General features: G+C 36.8%; 2 protein-coding genes across 3 annotated transcripts in view; both read left to right on the top strand.

Moving 5' to 3' along the window:
• The first annotated feature begins 90 nt into the window (after positions 1–90).
• On the top strand, positions 91–13316 carry LOC145778569 (uncharacterized). Its single transcript, XM_082590083.1, has 5 exons — positions 91–133; positions 1233–1394; positions 3727–3920; positions 9577–9664; positions 11394–13316. The coding sequence occupies exons 2-5, from the start codon at positions 1289–1291 to the stop codon at positions 12536–12538; spliced, it is 1533 nt and encodes a 510-aa protein (XP_082446209.1). The 5' UTR covers positions 91–133; positions 1233–1288; the 3' UTR covers positions 12539–13316.
• Positions 13317–21655: 8339 nt separating this feature from the next.
• LOC145772068 (putative monocarboxylate transporter 5) overlaps positions 21656–27599 on the top strand; it is a 72979-nt gene continuing 67035 nt past the window's right edge. Inside the window, exons 1-7 of one of the 2 annotated variants that reach the window (XR_014289278.1) lie at positions 21656–21782; positions 22107–22276; positions 22696–22886; positions 23427–23570; positions 24050–24916; positions 25663–25779; positions 26146–26497. Coding sequence is in view for 1 of the 2 variants with exons in the window: in XM_082583886.1 (XP_082440012.1) it covers positions 22107–22276; positions 22696–22886; positions 23427–23570; positions 24050–24916; positions 25663–25779; positions 26146–26351 (1695 nt within the window). In the remaining variant the exon portion in view is untranslated. Of the gene's footprint in view, positions 21783–22106; positions 22277–22695; positions 22887–23426; positions 23571–24049; positions 24917–25662; positions 25780–26145; positions 26602–27599 lie in introns of those variants that run through there. The other variant, XM_082583886.1, reaches the window with a different exon arrangement.

The following is a 27599-nucleotide window of genomic DNA, read 5'->3' as shown; positions in this document are numbered from 1 at the left end:
AATATTACCACAGAAACGGTTTTACTGGTCGCTGGGAATACCTCAGAAATCAGAATAAACAAAAACAACACGAAAGCGAGAGACGGACCACTAAGCTGTCAAAGCATACGGTTAGGCAACGTTTATCAGCAAGGTACGAAGTATTAGAAAGTTTTTGTCTTGTTTCTTCTCTCTCTAAACAATTATTATGGTTATAAAATATTTCTATATTTCAAGGTAAATCATGTTTACTATTTTTATGCATTTTTAAATTGACTAAATATGTCACTTTTAAAAAAACTTTATGTCATTTGATGAAATAGCAATGGGAGTTTTTAATTTGCGCAAGTAACAAGCAAACCTGCACTGTATTGTGTTCCACTGTAATAAGCTAATTGAAATGGCATCTGTAGAATCTCTATCAATTTTTCAATTTTCAACTACACCCTTTTACATTTTTAAGTTTAAAGGTTATTAGATTTTTTTTCACGTATGATTGCATTCTAGATAAACCGATTCTTGCTAGCATCATAAAACAGATGATGAAAGAGTTCATATTGGCCACGTACTTACGTCGTGATTAAGAAATATTAGTTGATTAATAGAGCTTCGGTAGAGAGTTTGTGTTGTTGAACCATAGGCACAATGGTTCAATTAGTTGATTAATTAAATCTTTATCCATGACTGGGAAGCTTCTTGCAAAGCTTAACCCTGGCAGTTTCGCATACTAGTAGAAGCTTTGAATCACTGACGCAGGCCCGTCACCGAGATTGACAGAGTGGAGTTTCCGATTGCTGAAGTCTTGTTGGCGGAGAATTATTCCATACAGTAGGTGCCGCTGAATAGAGAGCAGTGTTTAAGTTGCGTTGCTCAAGCGTACACCCGAGAGTCGAACCAGCACCGCTTGATCTTGAAGCTTCTTCGTTTTAGACGTCCCTCGCTAACAATTTAGGTTTCCAACCAGTAATTTAAATCTTGTGTTTTGTAATAGCCTGCTTCCTTAACGAAGTGTCAAAATTTTAACGTCAACGTCAAGTAATGTCAATTAGTTTAATATCAATTCTACTACCACTATTTTCTTCACAAAGAAAAAGTGCGCTAATTAATGCACTACGTTTTAACTAGTTGGATTACCACGACAATTTTCAAATGATTTTGTACAACAATTTATTTGCAGTTTTGCGTTGTTTAGTAATCATACTGTATTATTCGTATTTGTTGTACCTCCGTATTAAACACTTCACAATTTGCAGGTTATTAAGAAAGCGAAATATTTTACTCATGTTACTTGTGCAATGTTGCATTGATAATGATGATAACATTACCAACAATCGTTGTAACGATATCTACCCTCCTCTCTATCACGCTCCTCCTTGTATCTTGCGCATCTTGTAAAAGGATTGTTAAAAAAAGAAGTAAGTTGCGAGTTGAAAAGTTGATGGTACATGTGATTATGAGTACGTCAGTGCTGTATTTGATAAGCCATCATCGATCACTGACTAACTTCAAAGCGAGATTTATTACAAGAAAAATGTTTCCTAATTTTATAAGTTATATCCGGCGCTGCAAACAAACTTATGATAAATTCAAACAAACCTAGATAAAGTTCAACTCTCAACGTATATAGTGGAGCAACATTATACAAGGCACCTCGCTATTCAGTAAAATCTAGTGTGTGAAAGACGAAAATTGCATTGCATGTTTTACGTTTATCATACACAAAGCTTGCAAAGTGTAAGCGAGAACAAGGTTTTAGCTTTATAAACCAATTTTCTCATTTCGGTAGGTTAACCACAGGCGCTATAGTTAAACATAATGCAAAGCAAGCGATAAAACATTTTTAATAAATGAAAATTTTGAATAGTTTTTAAAGCATTAAAGTTAAAAGTCCATTGACAAATGTTTTTCTGTGCTCTTTGCAAATTGCCATCTATTGGCAATGTCATTTGATTATTTCGTTGCTCAGCTTGCTGAGAAACCACAAAAAAATTCACACAATTATGGTCAAGTGATTCATATTGTAGTTAACTTGTAGTATATTGTAGTAAAAGTTAACTTTTACAAACATATTACTTGTTTAGCTACTTCATTAAAGCTACAATAAAATCAAAAAGTTGTATTCTAGTTGTAACTATCAGAAACCTATATCCTTCAAAGTAATGTGCAATATTGCAAAATTTTATTGTTTATACTTTTGTATTTTTATTAAAAAATACCGTAACATAATCAAAACAATGATTTCAATACTCAATTCTATAGTATGGTAGGATACATGGCTGTTTTATGTGACGATAATTTCCTGACGAATGTTGTAATTTTGGCACAAGCTATCGCTCATACTTTGTCTTATAGTTGACAAGATCTTATCTAAAACACCCACTTTGCTTTACTACTTGGTAAAGAATTTGCGGTTGTTGAGTTTTTTCATGTTTCAAGAAAGTTTGGAGAATTTTTCGTGTCACTATGCAAATTACACTGCATCTAAAAAATTCTTATTGATAATTAAATCGCTTTTATCAGGACACAAAATCAGATAAAAAGAAACTATTATAACTTTTTAAAATTCTATTTCTGGAGATGTTGAATTAAATGTCAAAGTAAATGTTAAATGCCAGCCATTTTAAGTTGCCATTGTACCATATGAGTTCTCAGTTGCTAAGATGTTTTATCTACAGATTTTTTTGCACGCTTTTTAACTTTTTTCTCTCGTTTTCCTTGCAACTTCTGATTGGTTGAAACCCTGTTCCTGTAACTTCTGATCGCTTCGATGTTTTATTGGTTTTACAAAACTTTTTATGTTTAAGTGCTTACCGCTGTCAATAAATATAACCATAACAACATTATCATCTTCTCTCTCGGCACGGTTGTTGACTTTCCGTCCTAATGGCCTCTTTGCAGGGTAACTGTACGACGTCGTTCTCTTTGGGCATAATCCCGAATTTGAAGTTGGTTCGGCACGGTGGTCGCCTAACCTTCATCGTCGCACTGTTTTTATCAATTTGTTGTGACTTGCAAGAAAAACGACTTTTGATGCAGTAAATACTCATCAATAGGCTACTATCTCATGAGAAGATTCTAAGGTTGTTAGGTTTTGATTCATTTTATTGTAGTAGAGACCCTGATCATGCAACAAAGCAAATTGCGGAATATATCTTCTTGAAACAAGGAAACGGGCAAAAAACATATTTTAGTTGTGCACAATTGCTACGAAAAGTAACAAAATCTCATCAATAACAGTGATTTAGACAACCTAGATTGCAATACAGATTGAGCTTTATCTTGATTTGAATCACCAAACTTTATTTTACATCATTTTGAACCAACTACCTAGCTACAAACGTCGTTACAATCAAATATCAAATCTGATGTCAACTCATCATAAAATATTCAAAAATATGTTCTTCTAATCGCACTCGAGCACGAGCTATCTTGTGTTTCCATTGAACATTGCCAAAAAAAATTGTGTTAACTTACATCCTAGAATTTTCTAAACTTATGAGATTCAAATAATTTTTGTTTGTTGAATAGTAAACAAACTAAATTTGCGAGTGATTTTAATACCAAGTAGAAGCTGTTTGCTGTATTGCACTTTGCGTCGATGATGATTGAGTTATCCAATGGAAGTGGTTGGACAAATTTTCTTTGAAAAAATGGAAAATTTGTACTGCAAAATTAATTTTAAACGAAATCTAGACGCCATTTCCCAATAAAAGCTCTATTCCTATATTTTTCTTTTCGTTCTTGCAGAAAAATCTGGAAAGAAAGGCAGCAAAGAAAATGGAACAATTGTGTCAGCAGACGACAAAAAGTTGGAAAACGGACTAAATAATCCTGCTTACAATCCAGTTGTCAATGAAGACGAAAAGCCAAACTCAATGGGTAGGACTGAGAGTGGAGAGACAAACAGTCAACTAAATGGAACCTTCCCGAAGGATGGAAAGGTTCGGTGAAATTGTTATAAATAGTGGATTGTCTAATCTAAACGGTAGGCACTTCAACATAAAAAGTTTTCTAAGACAAATGAATCATTAGAGATTAGACCAATCAGAAGTTACCGTAACAGCGTTTCAACCAATCAAAAGTTGCAGGGAAAACAGAGAAAACATTTCTGATATAAAGTAAATGAAGTCAACGTTTGGTGTCCACAGCTTGGCACAGAGGGTTAAGATAGTGATAGTCATTTCAATGACGTATGTTCGATTCGCATCCAAAGAAGTAGAAGTTCTGTTATTTTTGCATCATCAGCACATGTGAAAAAAAAACAATACAAGACTACGATGTGAGTTAGGTTGTTTGCTGATGATGATGGGAGTGGCAGAAGGACCGAACTGGTCATCAAGTCTGCCACACCCGTGTGGTGTCATAGTTTATTTGACATGGAACGGTGTCGGACTTGAACACAAATATATATTATATACAACATAAAAAAAACAATATACATATGAAATTTAACGGTACAGTATGAAAACAGGAATACAGAAATGATGCAGAAATACAAAATGGCATATACATACTCGTACAACACAGCATACTGGTAAAACAACTGACAAAAGCAGCGGTTGAGAACTATGTGGCAGGAACTAGTGGTGCGGTACTGATGAGCTCAGCGTCATGGGCAAAACACGTATCATCGCTGAGTTTCTGCTAAGAAACACTCGACTGCCGAGAAACACGGTACTATACCAGTTACTTATACCCAGACATTAAGTGCAGTTTTAATTTTTTTTAAAACATACTAATTGTTTGAACTTTTCTTAGCTGTTCCGGTAATTTGTTCCAAGTGTTTGTTCCAAAAAATTTAATTGAGCGTTGGCCAAGCTTTGTATGCATTCTTGGTTTAAAAAGTAAATCTTTCTTAGCACCTCTGGTATTATAGTTATGAGTTTCATCACTAGGAGGAAAGTACTCAAAAAAATTTCTGGTAGATGTCCTTTATTGCTTTTATAAACAAACTTACATACTTCTATTAAACACATGTCTTCGACTTGTAGCAAGTTGCTTTTATTGAAAAGAGATTTGGTGGGAATTCTGTCCTTAACCTTGGTGAAGTTTAAACAGCGAATGATGCGATTGTGTACCAGATTTAAAGGATACAGTTCCGTTTTGGACGCACGACCCCAACAGATGATACCATACATTAGGTGGGAGTGTACTAGAGCATAGTAAACTGCTCTTAATGTCTGGGAACTTACGCACTTTCTTAATCGATATAGAGCACCGTACAGCTTTGAGAAAGTTTTGTTGAGATTATATTGATGTGCTGTTTCCATGATAACGACTCATCAAATGTTATTCCTAAGTAGTTGTAGGTGTTTGTGCATTGCAAACTGGTATTTTGAAAAGATATTTCTAGATTTGAATTTTCTCGGACAGACTTTGACCCAAACAGCATGTATTTGGTTTTGCTTACATTAATTGTTAGCTTGTTTGTATGCATCCAGTTTTGAATCATTAGGAGGTTAGAATTCACTTTTTCACCTTAATACATAGTAGTGTATCATCAGCAAACCAACGAGTTTCAAATTCTGAAGCGTGATTAAGGTCATTGATGTGGATAATGAACAACAGTGGACCAAGAACTGGGCCTTGGGGTACACCACATTTGATTTCTTCATATTTAGAATTTGTAGTACTAAGCTGCACAAACTGGTAACGGTGATTTAAGTAAGACTTTACTAAATCATAAGCATTTCCTCTGGTGCCATAATAATCTAGTTTCTTTAAAAGGATTTCACGGTCAACAGTGTCAAATGCTTTGGCTAGATCGATAAAGATACTCCACGTAGTAAAACCATCATCACAATTTTGTTGTAGTTGTTCATAGATGTCCGTAGCAGCTAATGTTGTTGAATGTCCACCTCTGAAACCAAACTGTTGTTGAGACAAAACATTGAATTTTTCAAAAAATTTTATCAACCTTTTATGAATGATTTTTTCAAAAATTTTAGAGAAACATGTTAAGATGGAAATAGGCCTGTATTGATCAACCAAACCAAAACTCTTTTTTCATCTGCAATTACCAGTCAAAGTTTAAAGTAAGATCAACTCTCTGGCTGAATGTTAGAAGGGTCACAAATGGATGGTTCTCATTTAAACATGTTCTGATTGGTTGGCGGTGTCATCAGGTGTTACAGGGAATTGTCATGTTTAAGTGGCTACCGGTGTAAACGCTAAAGCTACCGCTCGTCGCCAGCATTGTGAATTAATAAAAGACTGCAATGACCACTTGACATAAAATAGCCTTGGAGTATTTCATTTTAAATAACATCACTTAGACTGCAAAGAAGAAAGCTTGTCAATAATTTGTTTTATAAGGGGGAAGGGGAGGTGTATTCAACTTTAGCCCTGGCTTTAGAATACAAAATGACATTGACTAATATTGCATGGACGTCACTTTTTTTTATAACATTTTAAAGTTTAAATATTATTTGCTACTATACTAAAACAAATTAAGTATGTTGCAAGCCTGCTGCAAACAGTTTTCTGGTCTTAGTTTCATCGTAAAACACTGGAAAGTGGTCATTTTGATTTGTGCGCATGACTACGCGCATGCGCAAAAGCGTGACATTAGTGTGAACAGCTTGTATGAAACTGGTTGTAGTTGAGCCGCGATAAATTGACCAAAACCTATCTCCAAAACTATTTTTCATAAAAATAAATTCGCTCTTAGCTTGTTTTGTTATGATACATGATAATACTTCTTTGACGAGTTTGACAGTAATTAAAAAAAAAAAAATTCGTCCTTGACGAAAATTTAAAAAAATTCTAGAGGTCTTGAAATGTTCTATTGTATCCTAAAATCAGGGCTAAAGCTGAAATTAAAATTATCCCCCTTAGTTTTATTTGCAAATATTGAGCAAATGAAAAAAAGTATGAATATATTTAAATCTTTCATCAGCACTGTGTCGTGTCACTCTCGACGTGGTTGTCAATCTTTGATTCATGACATTCTCACAGAAGATCGCTTTTAACAATCATTTGATAAGATTTTACTTGAATTGTTTCGTGTCTCTGTATTTTGTCAAAAATCATTGGGTAGTAGATGGTGGCCTGTAATTTTTGAGAAATCAAGAGCGGGTGTATTAAGAATCTAAATCGTGGCTTGCAGTGTATATGATTCAGTAAGAATCTAAATTCAGATCTGAGAACTTCATTAAACATTTACAATGCGCCATGCCATCATTTCATGACAAGCTTGTATTTTCAAGGTTTTAACTTTACAAGCTGCAAAAATATGAAAACGCTTCTCAAGGGTTTAATGCACTTTGATAAGCCGCAGTCAAAGAGAATAGTTTTTAAAATAACAAGAAGTGCTTTTTACATACTGGAAGTGTCAAGTTACATGGTTCGTGATGGCACAGCTCAAAGAATGAACATTGCACTATAAAGCGTGGTTTTGAAGTTTGTTGACTTCTAGTATCTATGTTGTAGGCCTACTTTATCATCTATCTTGTATAATAATCTCAATGCGTGTGTTACTGTGTTGTGTTATCATCAGTGTCGTGTATATGCGATCATACCGCCTGATAAAACGTGAATATGAACCAACATAAGTCATATCAAGTTTTCTGCATCGAAGCTTTTAAAGTCAACCTGTTTTGGTTATTCATCTTACAAACGCGATTTCAAAGTGTTCAGCTACTTGGTACACATCTCAAACTCTGTGGACCGACCGTCACCGACTGTTACAAACTGCAAGAAGCTTTCATATCAGCAGCTCTACAAAACGGTAGCCACTTGCTCACTTAAACATGACAAAACTTTGACACAGCCACTGAAACCTCGAACCAATCATAAACTACGTTTTCTTTGATGCGAAAAAAGGCGAAAAACAGATGATACCAAGCAAATTAAGTAGCGAAATTTCCGTCAGCTACTTGGCTTAGAGCAGGGGTGTCCAAAGTTCGACTTGCAGGTCAAATCCGGCTCCCGATACGTTTTTGTGTGACCTGCGCCTGTTGTTGCACAAATGCACAATGTGTTATTTTTGGCCGGCAGACACACAGAAGTCATGCAAGTTCAACTTGAATTAGAAAAAAATTAGTGAAACAGCATTTTCTCACAGGTAATAAACAAGTAAAAAAAGTTAGAATCATTGTTGCGTCATAATAACGAAATAAACTATTATTGATCACTATTGCCTGGCTGGTAAGTAAAGAGTGATACAGTCGAAGTCGAGCATTCATTCATTTCCTTGCTAGCAAATTCAACGACCGCTTTCGAGATTTCGTCGCAAATGTAAAAGATCTATTGCAATTTAATTGTTTCTGCTTGAACCTTGATGAGGCTTCAGCTAAGTTCACCTGCAGCCAATTGAGCTTCTTTGCGAAGCCGACAGCAATATCTTTCTCTCAGCCTTTTTACCAGCAGCCAGATAAAACAAAATCGTAAATACGAAAGTTTGCAAAGAAAATGTTGAGCTCGTTCGATTGGACATACTTGTAATAGAAGTTTAGAAGGTGTTTTTGGTTATAAACAAACAAGAATAGCTCGAGATCAAAAGAAGAACGGCTTGAGATCAAATCTGAGCGATTGTCAACTACTTGATATTTCGCTTGTTTACCATTATCCAGACTTGACCTGGGTATTGAAATCAAGAGGTCAATTTCATCCTTCGCATTAGCACAGTTGTGTTTTACAAGGATTTTGAATGTGTTAATTTCTGATGGAAAAGCAAATAACTTATATAGGCTAACGTATGATATTGCATGATATGTATAGGCTAAAAAAATACTTCAACCTGCGTATTGCATTGTTGTAAGAAAATGACATTAAACAGCACAATATTATTATCAATGCATCTTTCTTTACGTAAAACAAGATTGTCAGAGGCTGTTGGCTCGTAGAAAAAGTTTGGACACCCATGACTTAGGTGTTAGGGTTAGAAAGTAGTCGTTTCGATGACCTGGATTCCATTCCCACCCCTCCCGTCACTCTTTTTTCTTCTGTAGTTACTAAATAAAGTTCAAAACAAGAATTAATTCTCTGGCTGAGTGCTAGAAGGGCCACAATTAGACGGTAGCCTCTTATAGTATGTTCTGATTGGTTGACTGTGCCACTGCAATCATTAGGCCTGGTAGAATTTCTTCATGTTAAGGAGGCTTCCCTACAACACAGGAGTGGATCCAACACATAAGTTTAGTAGATGCAGTGGGACAAACACTAAGAAATAAATGCTACGTATTGTATAAATACCGATTAAATAGTTTGTAATTTATTTCAAGTAAATTTGCAGACAAAATTGAGGAACAGGACTTTGCTTCAACCTGGTTGTTTTGCAGTAATTAGTTGTAATTAATTAATTACGTTTTTCATATGACCTATTGTTTCAACCTGGGACTGATCTAGGCTTACATGACAACAAAGAATATTACAGACAGATTACAACGTTAACTTCAATTATCACTTTACAGATAATTCTACTGCCTTGGTTGCAATATAATCCTGTACCAGTGTTTCTCAAAATGCATTCAATTTATTTGAATAAGATCAGCCAAATTAAGGTTTCATTGTAACGCAATCAAGAAAGAATGAGCAATCTAAGAAAGAAATGGATTTTTATATAATAACATCCTCTTTTTTACTTTCTTGCATCAGGACACAGATACTTTGAAAATTGAAAATGAGTGCTGCATCAAACTAACGTCCATCGATGTTTCAACAACGGAGGATATTCAAAACCAAGGTGAGCAGTTTTAGTCTCAGACATTTGTTTATGAACGTGTCGTATTTACACCGTTTCTATTTTGAAAGGCACCGAATGAAAGAAACTTGTAGATCAATAAAAGTAACTAAAATTGCACCAAATATTGACTATTTCTGATCGATCTTTGATAGTTTGAGCCATAGCCGTACGAGCCAGGGGGCAGGGGGGGCAGCTGCCCCCCCTGTTGTTTCAAAACATCGCAAATTCGGGCAAAATCTTGCAATTATTAGGGCAAAAATTGCCATATGAAAAGCTACAAAATTGCATGAATTAAGAAAAACTATAAATTAACATCTTTACCTATCAAACTAAGTACAGCCTCTTATTTGCACAAGAAATGTGCCGCAAAATTTTCATTTGGCACACCCGTATTGATGTATTGTATTGCATGGTGATCAAACTGTAGTACGAAATGCATTCAACCAACTGCATCATGCCAATTTGGACAGCCACCAAAATACGTCTCTAATACTTTTGTGAAACTGCCCAAATCAAAACGCAAATTTGCTATATAGCTAATTTTATTAATTTTCACACATGCATCGTGTTGATTTATGGGCAGCTGAAAATATGAAATTATCTGATGAAACTGATTAGTCTGCTTATGCAACTGCCCAAATTAGCGTGAGGCAGTTTCCACAAAATGAACAAATTCATTAATTTTTCCCATTTAGGCCTACATAACTGTGTCTGTATCGTCTAGATTTGGGCAACAAAAAAAAATATGAAATTATCTGATCATAGTCTATTTATAAAGCTGCCCAAATTGGCATGATGCAGTTGCCTCAGCATCAAAGTTTGCAAAGTCTTTAATTTTTTTCATAATATCCATAAATGCATCATCTTGATTTGGGCAACTACAAAATATGAATTTATATAAATCTAGTGAATACTTTTATAAAACAATTCGGGTGGAGAGGGTACAGTACTTTTTCAACCATAAACGGGCATAGCTATAAGCAACACCACAACATTTAACAAAAAAATGTTATACCTGTTAATGTTGTGGTGTTGCTTGGCTTTGTTTGGTTACTTTTATAAAACTACCCAAATTAAAATGATGCAGTTGCGCTCCAAAATAAAAAAAAATATTTAGTTTGTTTATGCAACTGTGTCATGTTAATTTCACTAACATTTAAAATGCTACTGCTGAAATATATAATCTCAAACCAATCATAATATATTCATTTATTTCAAAGCTTTCCAAACTCAAAACCTGCCATGCAAGCTGGCAAAATAGTTGCTTTGCAAGATCTTGTGTGAAACATGGCAGCTCCACTTTATTTTCATTAATATCCTAACTTCTGTTCTGTGGAGACAGATTCAGTTGTTTGCATTAACTTAATTTGACCTGCTTTTTCTGGTTGCAAAAAAAATGTTGGCAAGCTGCATGCGTATCTTCAAAGATGAATTCAGTTGTTCTATCTTGATTAGGCTACTTTGGTAAGAAACTCTAGCTAGCTGGTGATCTTGTTATGCTAGTTTTTCACTGTTATCATGCACCGCATGCATTATATTTGGGAAATTTTTATAAAAGCGTGCAGATTTGGGCAAATTTACGTTCTGCCTCCCCAAAATGGTTTGGTCTCGTACGGCTATGGTTTGAGCTGAATGCCACTTAGCATAATCTTTTAAACACAATTACAACAATTTTGCAATTTCAATGAGTGCGTACAAACGTGAACAAACTTTCCTTTTCAACTAACAGATAAAGAAGAAACAACGAAAGCGATATCTCCTCCATCACCACAATGCCACAAGAATGCAGAAAACGTTAACTGCGATGCAGAAACTCTAACTACTTCTTACAATACCAATGCATTCATTAAAAGCAAGAATGAAAGTAACTCATCACCTGCTGATGATCGTGAAATCAAAAAATCAACCCACGGCTGCCATGACCAAGCTACCGTCACTTGCATAAAGGAAGAAGAAACTTCCATGCCACCAAATTGGTCAAAATTTGAAAATGTGGTACTCCAAGGTGGTTGGAGGAAAAAAGTGAAACTAACAGATCTTCTAAAACTAGATTTAATTAACGAAAAAACAGCAGAAGAAGTCTTAGAGCTGTTAAAAGAACCTAGAGGAGAAGCCGAAGAAGAACCAGTTCACGAAGCTTTAAAACCCTTTCTGTACGGAGAAACGCCAGTGGCAGGAATACTGCTCTCGGAAACAGGAGAAACAAAATCGATCTTCCGTTCCGCAAAGGATGGGATACTTCGACGGGGGACAGCCATCAGTCTATTGGAAGCACAGGCAGCAACTGGAAACATAATCGATCCTTTAACGGGGAGGAAGATGTCGATCAGCGAAGGTTTTCAACTTGGTTTTCTCGACAAAGTTTACGAAAGTGTAGTTTCAAGAGCTAATAGAGCGGTGTCTGGTTTCAGGTCAAGAGTGACCGACGAAGTGATGTCATTGGGACAAGCTATGGAACGTGGTTTAGTCATTGAATCTCATGGAACACGGCTATTAGAAGTTCAGTTAGCTACAGGTGGCATTATAGACCATAAAGCTAATGTTAAAGTACCCATCAATACAGCCATTGAAAGAGGATTACTTGAAAGGACAATTGCAGAAAAACTATCAAGCGCGTGTGAAGATATTTCAGACGATCAAAAAAGCGAAAATTTGAAAACGTTTTTTGACCCTAATACAGAAGAGAATGTGACATATCGCGAACTGATGAGGCGCAGCGTTGTAGATGATGACACGGGAATGAGGCTTTATCCTCTCGAAAAGATTACTAGAAGAAGATTCAGCTATGGGAGCTACTCCGGACGCTCAAGTTTAGCCTCATCTCGAGCAACTAGCAGAGAAAGTATTCCTGCAGCTCTGGCTAATGAACAATAATTTCCGACTTAATAAAACGTGAACCAGACCAAACGGCACCGAAAACGTTCTGGTGGAACTTTAAATGAGGCTTGAAAGTGTTTACACAAAAAGTTGGTGCAATGGCAATAGCAAAACAAAAGATGAACTTGAAAGAACAAAATGTTTTCACCTTACTTGTTTAATATACTAACGATATATGTGACCTTTTGAAATTCTGAATGTTAATAACTGGTTGCTGTGCTGTATATCATGAACTTGGAGCAGCCAATCAACAAAAAAGTATTTTTAATTTTTTAATTAGTTTTGTCCTAATTTACCAAACTCTGTCATCTTTTCAAGATGTCTTCTAGTAGAGTGGTAGACGATGGACACCTAAAAGCCTATCTGCCCCGTTTGCTCTTTGGTTACACGCTCGACTCAAAATCACGCGGTGATAGTTCGCTCTCGGGGTGTGCGCTTGAGCAACGCATTTCAGGACTGCTCTCCATTAAGCGGCATCTAGTGAATGGAATACAGTAATTCCCTGGCAACAACAATCAGAAACTTCACTCTGTCAATCTCGGTAACTGGCCCTGCGTCAAGAGCCTCTACAAGTAAGCGAAACTACCAGAAATAACCAATCAAGGCTTTGTAAGTCCGAGGATAAAGATTCAAAACCAAACCAACCATGTCTGTTGGTGTAATGAGAAAATAAAAGCAATTCGAATCATTCAGTCGTTTGAAATATGTTGCGTCATATTTCACACTGAACTTTGAACACTCTGCATAATTTTGTATCAAACACAATTGTTTATGCTATTTGGCTATTGTGTTGGCACGCCGTCAAAGTGAGATAAAACCAGGACCGTGTTTACCACCCCATTTTTTCAATCGGGAAGCCTACGATTGTTCAGGGCCCCACTCATTTCAGTTTCTGTAATGCTTTTTGGAATTTGAAAAGAAAATGGCTCGATGTTCAATAGCTTAAATCAAGCAAGGCCGTATTTACAACATTCCACACACTCAGCTGCAGTGGTGCCGAAGTTAGTTGAGGATTGGGGGGGATAAATCAACAATTTATCAAATTTTAGACGATTTTTGAACATTGAGGGGACGCATATTTTTATACACAATTTTAGTGGTACCGGTATTAAGTTTATAAAACAATCATCGGACCTCGGTAAATTAGCTGCTAACAGCATAATTCGTCACAGCGGAAAACTATAATATCTTCGTGGGAAATTTGTAACATAAAATTCCCGAATCCTTTCGTCTGTATGCGATGACACCGAAAAAATACTCTTCTGAAAACGTCTTTTCACGAATTGTATTTCAAGAAAAAAAAAATAGCCACAGGCTGTCGAAAAGAGGGAGCAACACGTACGCACTGAAACTTGTCACCACAATACAGATTACTGAGGATAAAAGACGGAAATTTCGTCTAACTGGTAAGCACAAGCAAAACAGTTTTAATATTCGACCAACCTTTTTAACAACACTTCTAAAATGACGAAACTGACTTGTCATATTTCAAACCACATAACTTGCATACTGTTACGTAATAGTAGATAAGCATTGTTAAGCAATTTTACAGGTGTTCAAAAGAATTGTGCAATGTTTTACAGGTGTTACGAAGTATGATGCAATCTCTGCTCATTTTTTAGCAATATTTCATGACGTAAGACGCCAGGTTAAGTAGACCTTAACGGTTTTATGTGAAGTTTGATTTGGAGAACGATTGTCCGTAACAATAATATACAGATAAGAAATCATGGAGATAAAAGTGCTACCAGTGTTCTTGTGAATGACTGCTGCAAGATTAAGAAACAAGCAAAGAAAAATTGGTACCTCCAGCGGGATTCGAACCTATGACCTTCCAATAAATACTTAGTTTTTCCAAGAAAAAAAACTGAAGTGATACCTTCTTGTTCTCTCCTTCACTAGAATATCTATACCTAGTGCACAATAGGACAAAGTCACTAGTCAGGATATTGAAAACAATCGAAGCTACAGAAGAACATCTGCAAATTTATGGCAAAAATGATAAATTTCAAACACATCACAAGAACTTGTTACAACCGAACATATTGCGTCTTACGGTAGTGCGCATTGAAAACTCATTAGCAATGTCATTTATGCTGATGTCATTAAGATTATTTTGGTGAATGTTGCAAATAATGTTAGCATTCAACCTTTCCTGTCCCAAAGTATTTCTCAGAAAGGTTTTCAATCTACGAAGATTGGTAAACGACCTCTTACAAGCAGTGGCGTAGCAGCCACTTGGCGGCTCTGGCTCTGCGCCAGGGGCGGCAGGCTGCAAGGGGGCGGCAAAATGAGGCTGCACAGTGCACACAACACGTGAAATGAAGTAATGGAAAAATAAATAAAGACGACAAGGTGGACTTTTTGGAGTTAGCTGTGGAAATTGACAGATTTAAGAGGATGGTGCGAAGCAGTGAAACCACGTTTGATCGTAATGCAACAGCGTTTGATGTTTTACAGTGGTTAGCTAAATCACACCTACTTGATTCGACACCATATTTATGCTTGTATCTAAAACTTTATCTTACCATTATTTGGTTCCTCAATTGCGAGCTGTGAGCAGAAGCGGATCTATCGGGTGGGCCTGATTGGTACAGGCCCACCCAGATTGACAGTGGGCCTACTCAAAATCAGATTCATAAAGAAAAAACATATTAATGTTTAACACTAAGACTAGAACAACCAAGTGGCACTGCATTGTCCGTGGCTTCACTATTTCACAACATCATACCACTTTAACAGCCCATAAACAATTTACACAAATTTTTAATTTTTTGCAAACTGTTTGAAAACAGCGATTTTGTCACCAAGGGCCTGCAGAGCTCAACAGACTGTATATCACTGATTGAAACACTGAAAGCTACATATGCAACTTTCTGCCAGGATTCGAAGGGTGACTTTGGTGACGTGCTCAAACTGACAGAAGAACTGATGGTAAAACATGAGATAACAAACTGGGACGTGGTTGCTTCTCGTGAACGCAAGCTGCCTTCGAAGTTTCACAAGTGTGTTTCACCACAACGCTGGAAAAAACGTCAGCTTTCAAAAGCAATGAGGATTGGGAGCTGTGGAACTGTATTCTTGACAGACAGATAACGGAGGTAAACTGCCGTTTTATGGACGACACGAATAGATTAATGAGAGCAGCGGCCTCTTTCGCACCTGGATCTGCCATTTTTGGCAAAAAAAAAAACATTCTAAATGGTCCGTGTGCACTGTGTGGTATTGAAATCGCAGATGCTGAACATGCTGTATTCATTCAACACATCAGACGGGAAATGGATCAGGAAAACTTTCCTACATTGATGGAAGTACTGGACAGCTGCTGCCCTGCTGACATTTGTCCGAACATGAACAGTGTTTTAAGGACCATCATAACACTGCCTTCCACGTCCTGCAGCGCTGAGAGACTTTTCTCCGTAACAAACAGGATCCAAACGCGCTTGAGATCATCCATGCTGACTGGATGCTTTAACAACTTGATACTTTTGTCTTTTGAAAGACAACTCATTGACAGTTCGGATTATGATGTCATATCAACTTTTTTAACTCGAAACGCTCCGGTAACACTAGTTTTTGTATGCTGGCCCGCCGTGACATTATTGGTGAAGGCCGTCAATGTATGTCCTAGGTCCACCCATAAATTACGCTCTGAATCCGCCACTGGCTGTGAGAGGAGTTTCTCAAAGCTCACAATGATAAAGTCTATAACGGCTATCAGCTCTATCGATTTCTCAAAGCTCAAAATGATGAAGTCGTATTTACGTTCTGTACCATGAATGATGATCGGCAATCAGCTTTATCGATTCTTTGTATAGAATGAGACTACGTTCAAAAACTTGATTTTGAAGATATTATCGCTGATTTTGCTTCGGCGAAAGCTCGAAAAGTTCAATTTTGAGGCGGCTATTGATCTTTTATTTGCCTAATACATTTGTTGTCCATTTTTTGTCTTTTATTTTTGGCCTTAACGCTGAGACAGTGAGGCTTCTTTCTCAAGCAATAGGCTATAGAACTTCTGAGACGCGGCACATTATTTGTAATTATTTTTATTGAAAAGATTGCTTGAACATGAAACTATTTCAAAATTTGCTGCAATCTCCTTAGGGCGGCATTTTCAACGAAAGCCAGGGGCTGCAGAATATGCTCCTGCACCACTGCTCACAAGCAGCAGAGCATACCAGGCAAACTAAGAGGATCTCATTCAGCTGGAGTATTTGAGCATAGAAATTTTTTTCAACTCGGACAATGCCTGATAAGCTCTTTTAGCATAGAACAGCATAGGCTACACTATAGTTACGAGCTGCGATTAAACGCAGGAGATTGCACAGGAGATTGCACAGGATTGCACAAGGCCTGCACAGGAGATTAATACAATGAGTCCCCTCATAAGCATTACTGCAGTGCCGTGGCCAAAGGCCTGGTCCAACTCGTCCTTAATACCTTCAATGAAGGTTCTTCATTGTCTAGCGTTAAATCCAAGACGATTTAGAACTGTGATCAAACATCAATAAAAGAAAAACAACAGCAATTCAAGATGCTTGCAAACAACTAAATCTAAGTACAACTTCATAGAAAATAATTTTTTCTAAATTATTGGGGGAGATGCTGCCAAAATATTGGGGGGATATATCCCCTCATCCCCCCCTACTTCGGCACCACTGCTCAGCTAGGTTCCCCTCCATATTTAGTTAGTCTAACGTTCGTCGGCTCATTGAAATAAAACCTGTGACAATACTGCCAAACAAAGTCGATGTTCTCTGAACCAAGATGGCGTAAGTTTCGCTACCCAGCGTGCTTTACATTTTGCTTGGTTATGTCTTGGTTGCTTTTTATTTGACGTGATGATTTTCTTGATGAGACATCTGACGAAATCATTTCCATCACAGGCTTACACAGGAACGCAAAACAAGTGAGTCAGTCTTGGAATTTAGTAATAAAAGCGGTTCCACTTTCATCACATCTATTGTTTTAAAGATCACAAAAGTCTTCATTAATTTTAGGCTGTGGAAATTTAGCTTATTTTATTCAAAGTACCACTCAAATATATGAAAACTTGAGGCAGAATGCGTTCGTAGTCGATGAGGTGAAAAATAGTGGCAGCCAGTAGCGTAGCCAGGAATTTTGAAAAATTAGTTTGGATTTGGTGCATTCTGAGAGCATTTTCAACAAAAATGTGGGTACGAATATTCCTGTAAAATGGTGCTGTCTGGTAGCATAGCAAAAGGATAAGATCATGTTTTCTTCGGCATTTTTCGGAAATAAAGCTACTGTAGCCTAAGTCTCTGTGTTTTCTTGTTGCTAATTCCTGGCTGAGATGTTTGAATGTTTGGTATTGGCGAAACTCGCTCTTTTAATGCAATTTTGTTTAAAACTAGGCAATTTTTTTTTAGACTGAAAGCATCATTCTCAATATTGTGACGTCACACGGGTTCCAAAGGGGGGGTTGTAACCCCCAAAACCCCCCCTTGGCTACGCCACTGGTGGCAGCTGATATGTAGGCTACCCGAAAACACTTCAGAAAATACAGCCTTCATTTCGCTTATTATGCCCTACTCTGGACTGGAACAAATGATTACTAGAGTATTATGTGGGCGGGTTTACAAACTAAAAATTACATTTTGTTGTTTTAGTAAACAAAATGACTGGAGAGGATCATTTTGTTGCTAAATATTTGCACACAACACTTAGGCCTATGTAGAACGCACACTTTAGAATCTAAGACAAGAAATTTTGTTTTGGAACAAAATATATCATTTCGAAATATTTTCCGTTTGAACACCCGTATTTTTTGTGTGACATTAAACGCAGATTTTACTAAATATTTAAAAAAGAATTATGTAAGCAATCTTTGAGTCATTATTGCATTAATAAACTGTGTGGTATCCCTCTTGAAGCTGGGCTACTAGGCTTTGCAGTATAAGACGATCTGTGCTCTGATTTGGGGCATTGCATTTTATACACTTTCGTTGAGCTGCCTTTCCCCAACGATGGAGATTAAGTGTTGTTTCAGCCTGTTTACTCTGATGTGGTTTGAAGTGGAACATAAGTTTCTATTAGATGTGTCGAAACATAAAAGAAGTTTTGTTAAGTCCTTGAATTATTTTACCTAAGGGTAGATTTGACCCTTATGGTTAAGAATGAAATTGACCTTGATTGGAATAGGCTTATTTTTTTGGTATACTTAAATTTTATCCGCCATTATGATGAGAATTTCATCTCATCCATGTCTCATCCCTCAACCCTTGAAATCAAGTATGGGTCATCTTTATCATTTTACAATTGAGAAGGCAATTGCAGGTAGTTCTGCAATTGTGATTATAATTACTCAAAATTTGATAGCAGTCAGATTATACTTGGTAGGCTTAATATCTGGGTCACCACAAAGTTTTCGTTGAAAACCCTGCTTTAAGTCAACATTGACATGGTGAAAGCGTTTGGATGAAACATCATTGACGAAATAAATTCGATGCTAGAGAAAAACAAACCGGGCTTGTGTTGTGTGCCACAGGCCGAGGCGCTGAAGCTGAGCGATCAGCTGATCCTGTTTACCATCACAAAGCCGCTTGCACAGTGTGAACGTTCACAGGGAAAGGATGTGACTGCTGCACGCTATGCTGTCCAATCAAAACAGAGGCGAACAAACCACGCCACTTCAAAACTATTGACTGGGAACGATGTTTTCAAATGTGCTTGTTTGCAAAACATCATCAGCCAGATGTTAGTGGAAGCATTGTCGTTCAAGAAGAATATAATGTGGAGTGAATCTAGTAAAGGTTTAATCTTGCGAATATTTACGAATCCAGTTTTGTGCATGAAAATCGCCTTATCGAGTTTAACTAACCAAAAACAAAATAAACCTATTGATGTAATAGTTGCACAGTTTAGATTTATTATTCAATTTAATTTGTCTTTACTTTTAATAATGCTGTCATAGCGAGAAGAATACATGCTAAACAAAGCAGAGAACTCAAAAGATAGAAACGACAAAGAAAGTTAAGACGTGCTTGAAACCAAAATATCATGAAAGATTGAGCAAGGTTGCAAGAATTTCAGAAAAAAAAAATCTTAAGCTACCCTTGATAAGACAGAAACATCGCTAGACGTTGTAACGATGTAAAAAATACAACCTTTCCAAGCTGGCAAGGTGAAAAATAATACATTGTATATTGAGTAATAGTCATCAAAAATAGGTTTTCTCGTTGCCAAAGGTAATGCATTGAGCTTTACTACAAATAAGTAATGTAACAAAGAATTTTTTTAACAGTACCAGTTTTAAAAATTAAAAGCAGTTTTTGGTAAAATAAAGAAGTTAGCGTAATAGAAGGCAACCTTGCTTTGACATGTTTTATATAATTTGAGATAACACAATGATACTTGTAGGCCTACATATCAGGATGGTTAATATGGCCCACAAGAACATATTGCTGAAAGCTAAAAAGCGAATGAGCGTTTACGCTTCCTCAACAACTTCAGCAACCAATATAGAGCAGTTTATAGTATATCAAATGAACGTTGGCATAACGTTCAATCAACGAAAAAACCTGTTGACGTTCAATGAGAGGATTCGATGCAAATAAGGGGTAAAAATCCCTTATCGCTGTTTCAGTACAACAAACCAAAGGTGCTTTTTTCTCCTGTACTTTAACGGGAGATGAGTGGTGAAAGTTCTCGTAAAACAAATTGTTTGCTAGAAACGTTACTACTTTTTGTGTAGGCCAATTTTTATTCTCCCGTTTCAACGGAATCAATGCTTGGCAACAATGAAGTGATGCAAGAACTATAACGTTGCAAGATGGCATGCTGGTTTGGTTTGAAATTTTCAAGCTTGTCATGTTCATGCGTTGACGGATATCAAGAGGTGTCCTATTGGAACGATCATACCCCTACCACCAAGACATAGCAAAGTAATGTTTACATGCAGTCATCATCTTCCTTTGTCGATCGCAGCACCATGCATACTTCATTTTTGGTTGGCTGTGTTATCGTTTGTCGCTGCACTCCTATTCTAAAAGCCATTTTATAACTTATAAACACTTCATTTTGTTTATTTTTTGGCGATCAACATTAGTGATAACAAAATGTTGTACTTGTACGTATCATCATAAAATTTGCCATATTTAAAGCTACTAGCCAGACCCTCCCTCTGCCAGAGCATGACAGCATGACATGTGTGGTGGTGTTGCATTAGTTTCCTCAGATATCATGTCAAGTGCTATATCGAACCCGCCAACATGGTGCGCGTTCACATGAAGTATATTCTCTTGTCGTCTTGAAGGCAAATATCAACACTGAATTGAACATAATGTTTATCAAAGCGAGACTGAAATATCCGCAATATGTTTTGCTGTATGTGGGTTTTGTTAAAATGCGATGTCTACGGGATCAAACTTGTACAGTTGCCCATGATATGACATGACTGAGCATAACATTACAGATGAAAATAACTAGGAAGCTGAAAACCCGTGGGAAACAAGCGACGGGTAACTTTTTTCAAAATCAGACTTCGAAGGTCAATACTGCAACACGTGTAGATTTTGCACGGTTGGTTGAGCAAAGATTTAATAAGTATCCATTTCAGCTGGCGACAGCACAATTCACATGTCAATCTTACTAATTAAACTTGCTTCTTCAGTTTTTTTGTGCAGTCATCATTTCCACCAAGCAAAACAATACAAATTATTTAATTTTAAGAATATCTTTGTCCTGCGTGTGAAACGATCAGGTATCTTATTAAAGTTTTTAATTCTTTTAGATTAATGTTTGAAATAGTGGCAATAGCGATATCAATTCATATTACCTTGCATTTCATTTGCAAGCCATGGTGCTAATATTTTGCAACTTCGAGGACTAAAATTATACAAGTGCTTTCAACTGTTCTTTTTTTTTTGCTGTAACGCGTTCACAATTTAAATTGAAACAATGAAATGAAAAGAACGGTATAAGCTTTTAATGAAAAAAAAGCGCTGTGAATCAATACAAAGAATAAATTTGACAAAATACTTCATTTAATTTTTATCACTTAAAACCAGTTTAATTTAAAAATTAATTTCATAGCGCTCATACTTCAGCGAAAACTATACTTTTGCAATGCAAGTTTCATCTGGATCTAATCACTTTTCAGAACCTGCATATTTATAATGTATACAAGCGCATTCTGTAATTTAATATCCTTGTGATGTGATACGTATATGTCGGGAGACGAACTTTGAATGTCTTTTAAATTGTTTCAAATATTAAGGTGAGTAGTAATGTTAAGGAATATTCAGTGAACGATTTTGTGCAGATGCATATGTCATATCAGTCCAACAATACTGTGTATCTGTTTCAAGAATAAGATTCTACCAATACCATTAGATTGAGAGCAATGGTGTTTTTGATATAACAAATAGGCTACTCTACTGTGCTATCCAAGCTTCGATATTCAGCATTTTGAAGTCTAACTCACATCATTACAATGGAAGTTGGATACGCGGCCACACTGGCTGCCTGATGTCATATCCTGTCAATTGTTTTTGTGTTCAGCTTATTTTTTCCGTTTGAACTGCTGTAACCTTGTTTACAGATGACAGATAACAACAGAGACAGCTGCCTTTTTCTTTCGATTGTGACGTCAAGCGTTCCTGCAAGAGTCTCTCATCCCTCTTGTTCATCGACGATATCATCCACCAGCACAGAGGGGTCACGAAGGCCCAACTTGAAGGACAAAGAACCGATAGTTGTAAATCACAAAAAGTACGTCATAAAGAATCAGGATTTTAAGAACGAAATGCAGGAATACCTCGTTTGCATATCTGTTGTATTGCAAACTTTATAGCCACAACCTAAGTTAATTTATTTACCAATATATATCGCTTTTTGCTGTGGTTATAAACTTATAAGGATGACTTGCACCTATGAGATTGAGTACATTTCTCACAAAACCTCCCATTCACTTACAACCGCTATGTTGCACATGATGAGATCACTAAAAGAAAATACCGCATTTGATAGAAATTGAGTGGGTTTGAAAAGATTGCAGGTACGGTAATATTGTCAATACAGTTGAGAACCCCACCAAGCGTCAACAGTACATTCTGGAATGCTTACGCAGTCCAGGCGTAGTCATAAGTGTAAAGTTTCTTATGCGACTAACTTCGTATTTGTTGTGCAAGGTACGTAGAACCTCCTGATGGAGGGTGGGGTTGGGTTATCGTCGTTGGAGTTTGGATTGACAACATGTTGGTGATCGGGATGCTAAAGTCGTTTGGTGTATTGTTTCCCGCATTTCGCTCGTACTTTCAAGAAAACGCTAGTTCCATCTCGTGGATTAATTCCATCTCCTTGTCGATGAGAGCCACCGCAGGTGAGATAGAGTTTCATACAAAGCATTGCCCAGCCCACAAAAGCTGTAATTTTACATCATTTTTTAACGTGGCTAGACGGTAATGGTAACTTTTCATAGTTAAGTAGCACTTTTGAAGTTGAAAAAATAAATACTGTAAGTATGAAATCTTAAGACTTAGCCTAATCAAAACAGCACTTTCTGTAATTTGTTAGCAGTCATGTTATAGCCTACATCAAAGTAGTGATCCATTTTTTCGTGTATTCCTGGAGGATGTATTCAACAATTCGTTCCGTAAATTTTTTTAGTTTGTCAATTTGTTAAGTTTAATGTTAAGAATATGGCTATGGATTTTTATTGTTGCTACAATATTAAAAGTCAAAGTTTAGTGTTTACACTGATTAAGTTGTGAAGCTACATGAAGTGTTGTGCAAGATTTTTTACGTTAAACGATGTAAAACTACCATCAGAAAAAAGTAACCTTTGATTAAAATGGCATTCAAGCTTTGAATCACCTAAAAATGCTAAAAAGAGGAAATGACAAGTTACTTTTTGCCACAGCACCTCTAGCGGCTGCTTTGAGCAATAAGTTTGGAGAACAAAAGGTGGTTGCGGCAGGCGGCTTGCTTGTGTTTCTTGGTATGGTAGCAAGCTTTTTTGCCCAGTCTCCATTTCACCTTTATGGAACTTTAGGCTGCATATCCGGTAAGATATCAACTTAAAAATCAACTACACTTTCTCTGCTCAATTGATTCAGTGTTTACATGTCAAGTCATTACATGACGTCTTGAATTTTAAATGATGTAATAATCATATTTTATTTTGTGCGCATTGCAATAATATATAGTATACTGCTATTACAGACGCGACACAACAGACAACTAGTAGCAGCGAAGCGACATGTTACCATCAAGACAACTGCTCCCAATTATTACAGCATGTCATTAAGTGCCTTGCCGAGACACAGCCGCATGCTCTGTTGAACCGACATTTCTTCGAGCATCGCGCAGACGTTCTCACTACTCAGCCACGTAGCCAATAAAACCACAGTTTCAATATAATTTGCTGTAAAAGTTATAACTTTTTAGGCTTCTGGCTATAATGTTGTTTGTTTAAAAAAAAAAAATGCATCTCTCGTGTGATTTCAGATCACGTTTTCTATGAATGATAAAGTTATATTTCAGGGTTCGGATTTGCTTTGGCTTCTCTTCCAGCACTTACTATGATTGGTCGATATTTTAAAGTCCGTCGTTCATTGGCCAATGGATTATCAAGATCTGGAGGAGCAGCAACCTTCTTTTTGGCGCCGATTCTGCAGTTGTTGGTGGATTCTTATGGGTGGCAGGGCTGTCTTCTTGTCATAGGTGGCTTGGAACTGCATCTGTTTGTGTGCGCCATGCTTTTCAAACCTGTTCGGTTAAAAGAAGAGCTTGAGTTTAAACCTGACCAGACTATGCTAAAGCATCGCATGAATCTGAAACCTCAAACGAGTGGAAAGAACTTTAGCAACTGCGACGAGTCGGACGAGCACAAACCGGGCATCGTTGCAAGGAGAGCGCTTATGGTCGATAAGAAGAAAATCAAAGCTTTGCAGCGAGAAATCGAGGATCGAGTCAAACAATACGGAGTGACTGAATCCTTGATATTCGAGCACTTTCCAAGAATAGATCCGGTTTATGAACCAAAGAAGAAGAAAACTCTTGACTTTTCTTTGCTGAAAAACCCGTTGTGGGCAGTTTTAACAACAAACTTAGTTCTCACACAATTTGGATATTCCATCACACTCGTTCACATAGTGGCAAGAGCTAAACTAATGGGGATAGGTGAATATCAATCGGCAATGCTGTTGTCTCTTATTGGACTGTCTGAAGTTATAGCTCAGTTATCTTCTGGTGCTATGGCAGACAAAGGATTCATTAGAAGAATCCACCTACACAAGATATATATCGGTGTTATGTGCATTGCCACAGCCATGAGTTTGTTAACTAATTCCTTCCTGACAATGAGTGTCTATTGTGTTATTTTTGGATGTGGCTCTGGAAGCTGGCAAGGTTATACTTATTTTCTAATACTTAGTTTAATTACTATATTAATCTTGCTTGAAACGTATTTTAAAGTGCTGCAATACAGTAGATTGCAAACAGCAAACACTGAGAGATTTTATGCTACACTGAAATACCTTAGTTAACGTCTATTAGTTTAATTCTTCTCTGATAGCTTATTTGAATAAACGCTCCGATCCGATCTGTGATCAAATAAATGGTGAGATCAAACAACAATGGTTCAACTCTGGCGTGTGCGCTTGAGCCACACATTTCATGGAGAGCTGTCGATTCAGCCGATCCAAATAGATGAAGAAATTTATCGACAACAACACGTCAATCAGTGGAAACTTCCAGCTGTGAAACTTGCCGTCCGAGTCTACGTAAGTGGTTCAAACTCATACGAATGTGCATAATGTTCAAAATTAAGCTTTTAAGGAGGCTTTCTCAGTTCGAAAGTAAACAATCAATTAGAACAGTAACCTAGATTTAGCAGCAATTTACTGCTTTCTCAATCTTTTAGTGTTTTATCAACGTTGTACCAAGGTTTTCACTTGAAAAGTGGATAATGTAAAGTCTTATACAGTATAGTCCCTGCCTATTAAGCCCATGTTTAATAGGCCCACTCGCTTAATAAGCCTAAAATGATCTGGTCCGTGGTGGACTTAATAAGCGGAGAGTACTGTATTGGTAAATTTTTCAGCATTAGAAAATACACTATTTTAACGTCTCATTTTTTCTGTTCATGTTTACAGGCAACATTTTGCCAGTAACAGTTGACACCTTGGGAGTTGGTCTCTTGCGTAGTGCCTATGGCTTTTGTTTGTTTTTTAGTGGTGTGTGTGGCCAACTTGTGGGACCACCAGTAGCAGGTAGGAGTTATACAAACTTCTTTATTTTGTTTGCAAATTTAGACACTACCACGATGATCGTAAGAGCACGATTTATGGAAAGTTGGGGTGTATTAATAAAAATAACCATAAAAATTTAAGTAATTAAGTACAATATATCAATTTCCAGCACAAATACTAACAAAACTATGATACATAAAAATGGTGTGCTTCTTTTTAGTGGCTTTAATCATTTAAAAGAAGTTTGTCAGATTAGCAGAAGAGTTGCGATTCACATTCAAGAAGCTCAATACGTAGTTTTCACTGATATTGGAATTGTTGTTTGTAGATATTGTACGGTTTACATAGCTATGGGTTTTCACAAAAAAATGGTTTTCCTATTTCCAGGTGCAATGTTTGACGCGACTCAGTCCTATCGAAGTAGCTTTATCCTTTCTTCATTTTGTTTCTTAATCGCATCTCTGGTTTTGTGGCTTGAAATCCCGGCTTCTACTTACATGAAAAAGAAGAAGCGAAAGGAAGAAGCTGCTCGTGATAGAAACGGAGACGAAAACCAACAAATTCTCATGCAAGAAATAGCTGATATGGTTTGATTGTGGAAAAATATTGCAGTCAGATGCGTTGATAAATTTAATGCCTTGTTGTAAGTGGCTGTGGGAAGTGTAGGACAAAGAGTTTTGCTCGGGCGTTTAGCTTTTATCTTCAAACTTTTTTGCTGTGATTAAGCAAAGAAGTTTTAGTAGGCCTACAAGATCTAGATAAAATAACTTGTTTCATTTTTTGAACTGTGTCTGGTGTTTTAGCAACGCTTTTCGCATAAAAATTAATAGAATCTTTTGTTCAGATATTTCTGCATTGTTTGTAGAGGAATGAGAAAAATGTACGATTATGAAGTATATGCTCCATCAACTGATACAAAGTATCAGCTACCGTACTTTAAACTTGAAGCAACCGTTGTAACAGTGTCACGATTATTTCTATCTCTTGCCAGGAAAGAGACTTGAAAAAGATTAATGACGTAGTTTATTCGGATATCAACGTAAAACAGTCAAATACTCGTAAATGGTCGAATAGTTCTACTTGTGAGATGATAAATGAAAATTCTTGAAAGACTTTAACGAATGGTTCAGCACTTCCAACAAATAATCAAAATAACTGTGAACAGCAATAGATTCCAACATCTGTAACTTATAATCGACTTCAACGTAGGTTACTTCACTCACAGCTTCTCATACAACTCTAATCTCGATCATACCTTCTAATGGCACCAACTCTCATCTATTCGTATTCAACAATTTCAACTTCAATTCAATTCTCAAGCTCAACAATCATCTCCATAATCAATTACGCAAATTACGCCACTATTTACAGCTGGTTTGTTTTGACCAGTAACTTCGAGAAAGTACGATAATGTTACGTCATAGGAATTCATTGTTCTGGTCAAGACACATGATGTAGCATACCGTGTGGGCTACTTATTGATTGTGACAAACAGTAGCCTACTTACGGTAGATTTTACGAGTGGATATAAATTATTCTCTTGCGATCTTCCGGTTCTCTACACTAGCAATTGCAAATTAGGCTATCGCTAAACGTTGACAATGCTAACAGCTTTATTTCCGAAGTTTCGTCAATCAGCACGACTGACTTTATCAAGGAGGCTGGAACAGGTAAAAACTATCTGTTGGACAGTGTCACAATCAATATGCGTATCCCCGCGGGCGAACTTTTTTCCCTCGAACTTTCTGTTACTACACATAGACTTAGTATTAATACCGTGTGAATGCAAACGTTTTTCGTTGGCGTGTTTAGTTCAGTGGTTTCATCTTGTGCCTTATGTT

This window comes from Aplidium turbinatum, chromosome 1 (genome assembly GCF_918807975.1).
Source record: "Aplidium turbinatum chromosome 1, kaAplTurb1.1, whole genome shotgun sequence".
NCBI classification, from domain to species: Eukaryota; Metazoa; Chordata; class Ascidiacea; order Aplousobranchia; family Polyclinidae; genus Aplidium; species Aplidium turbinatum.
Note: the sequence above shows the minus strand (reverse complement) of the source record. Positions and strands in the feature narration are given on the sequence as shown.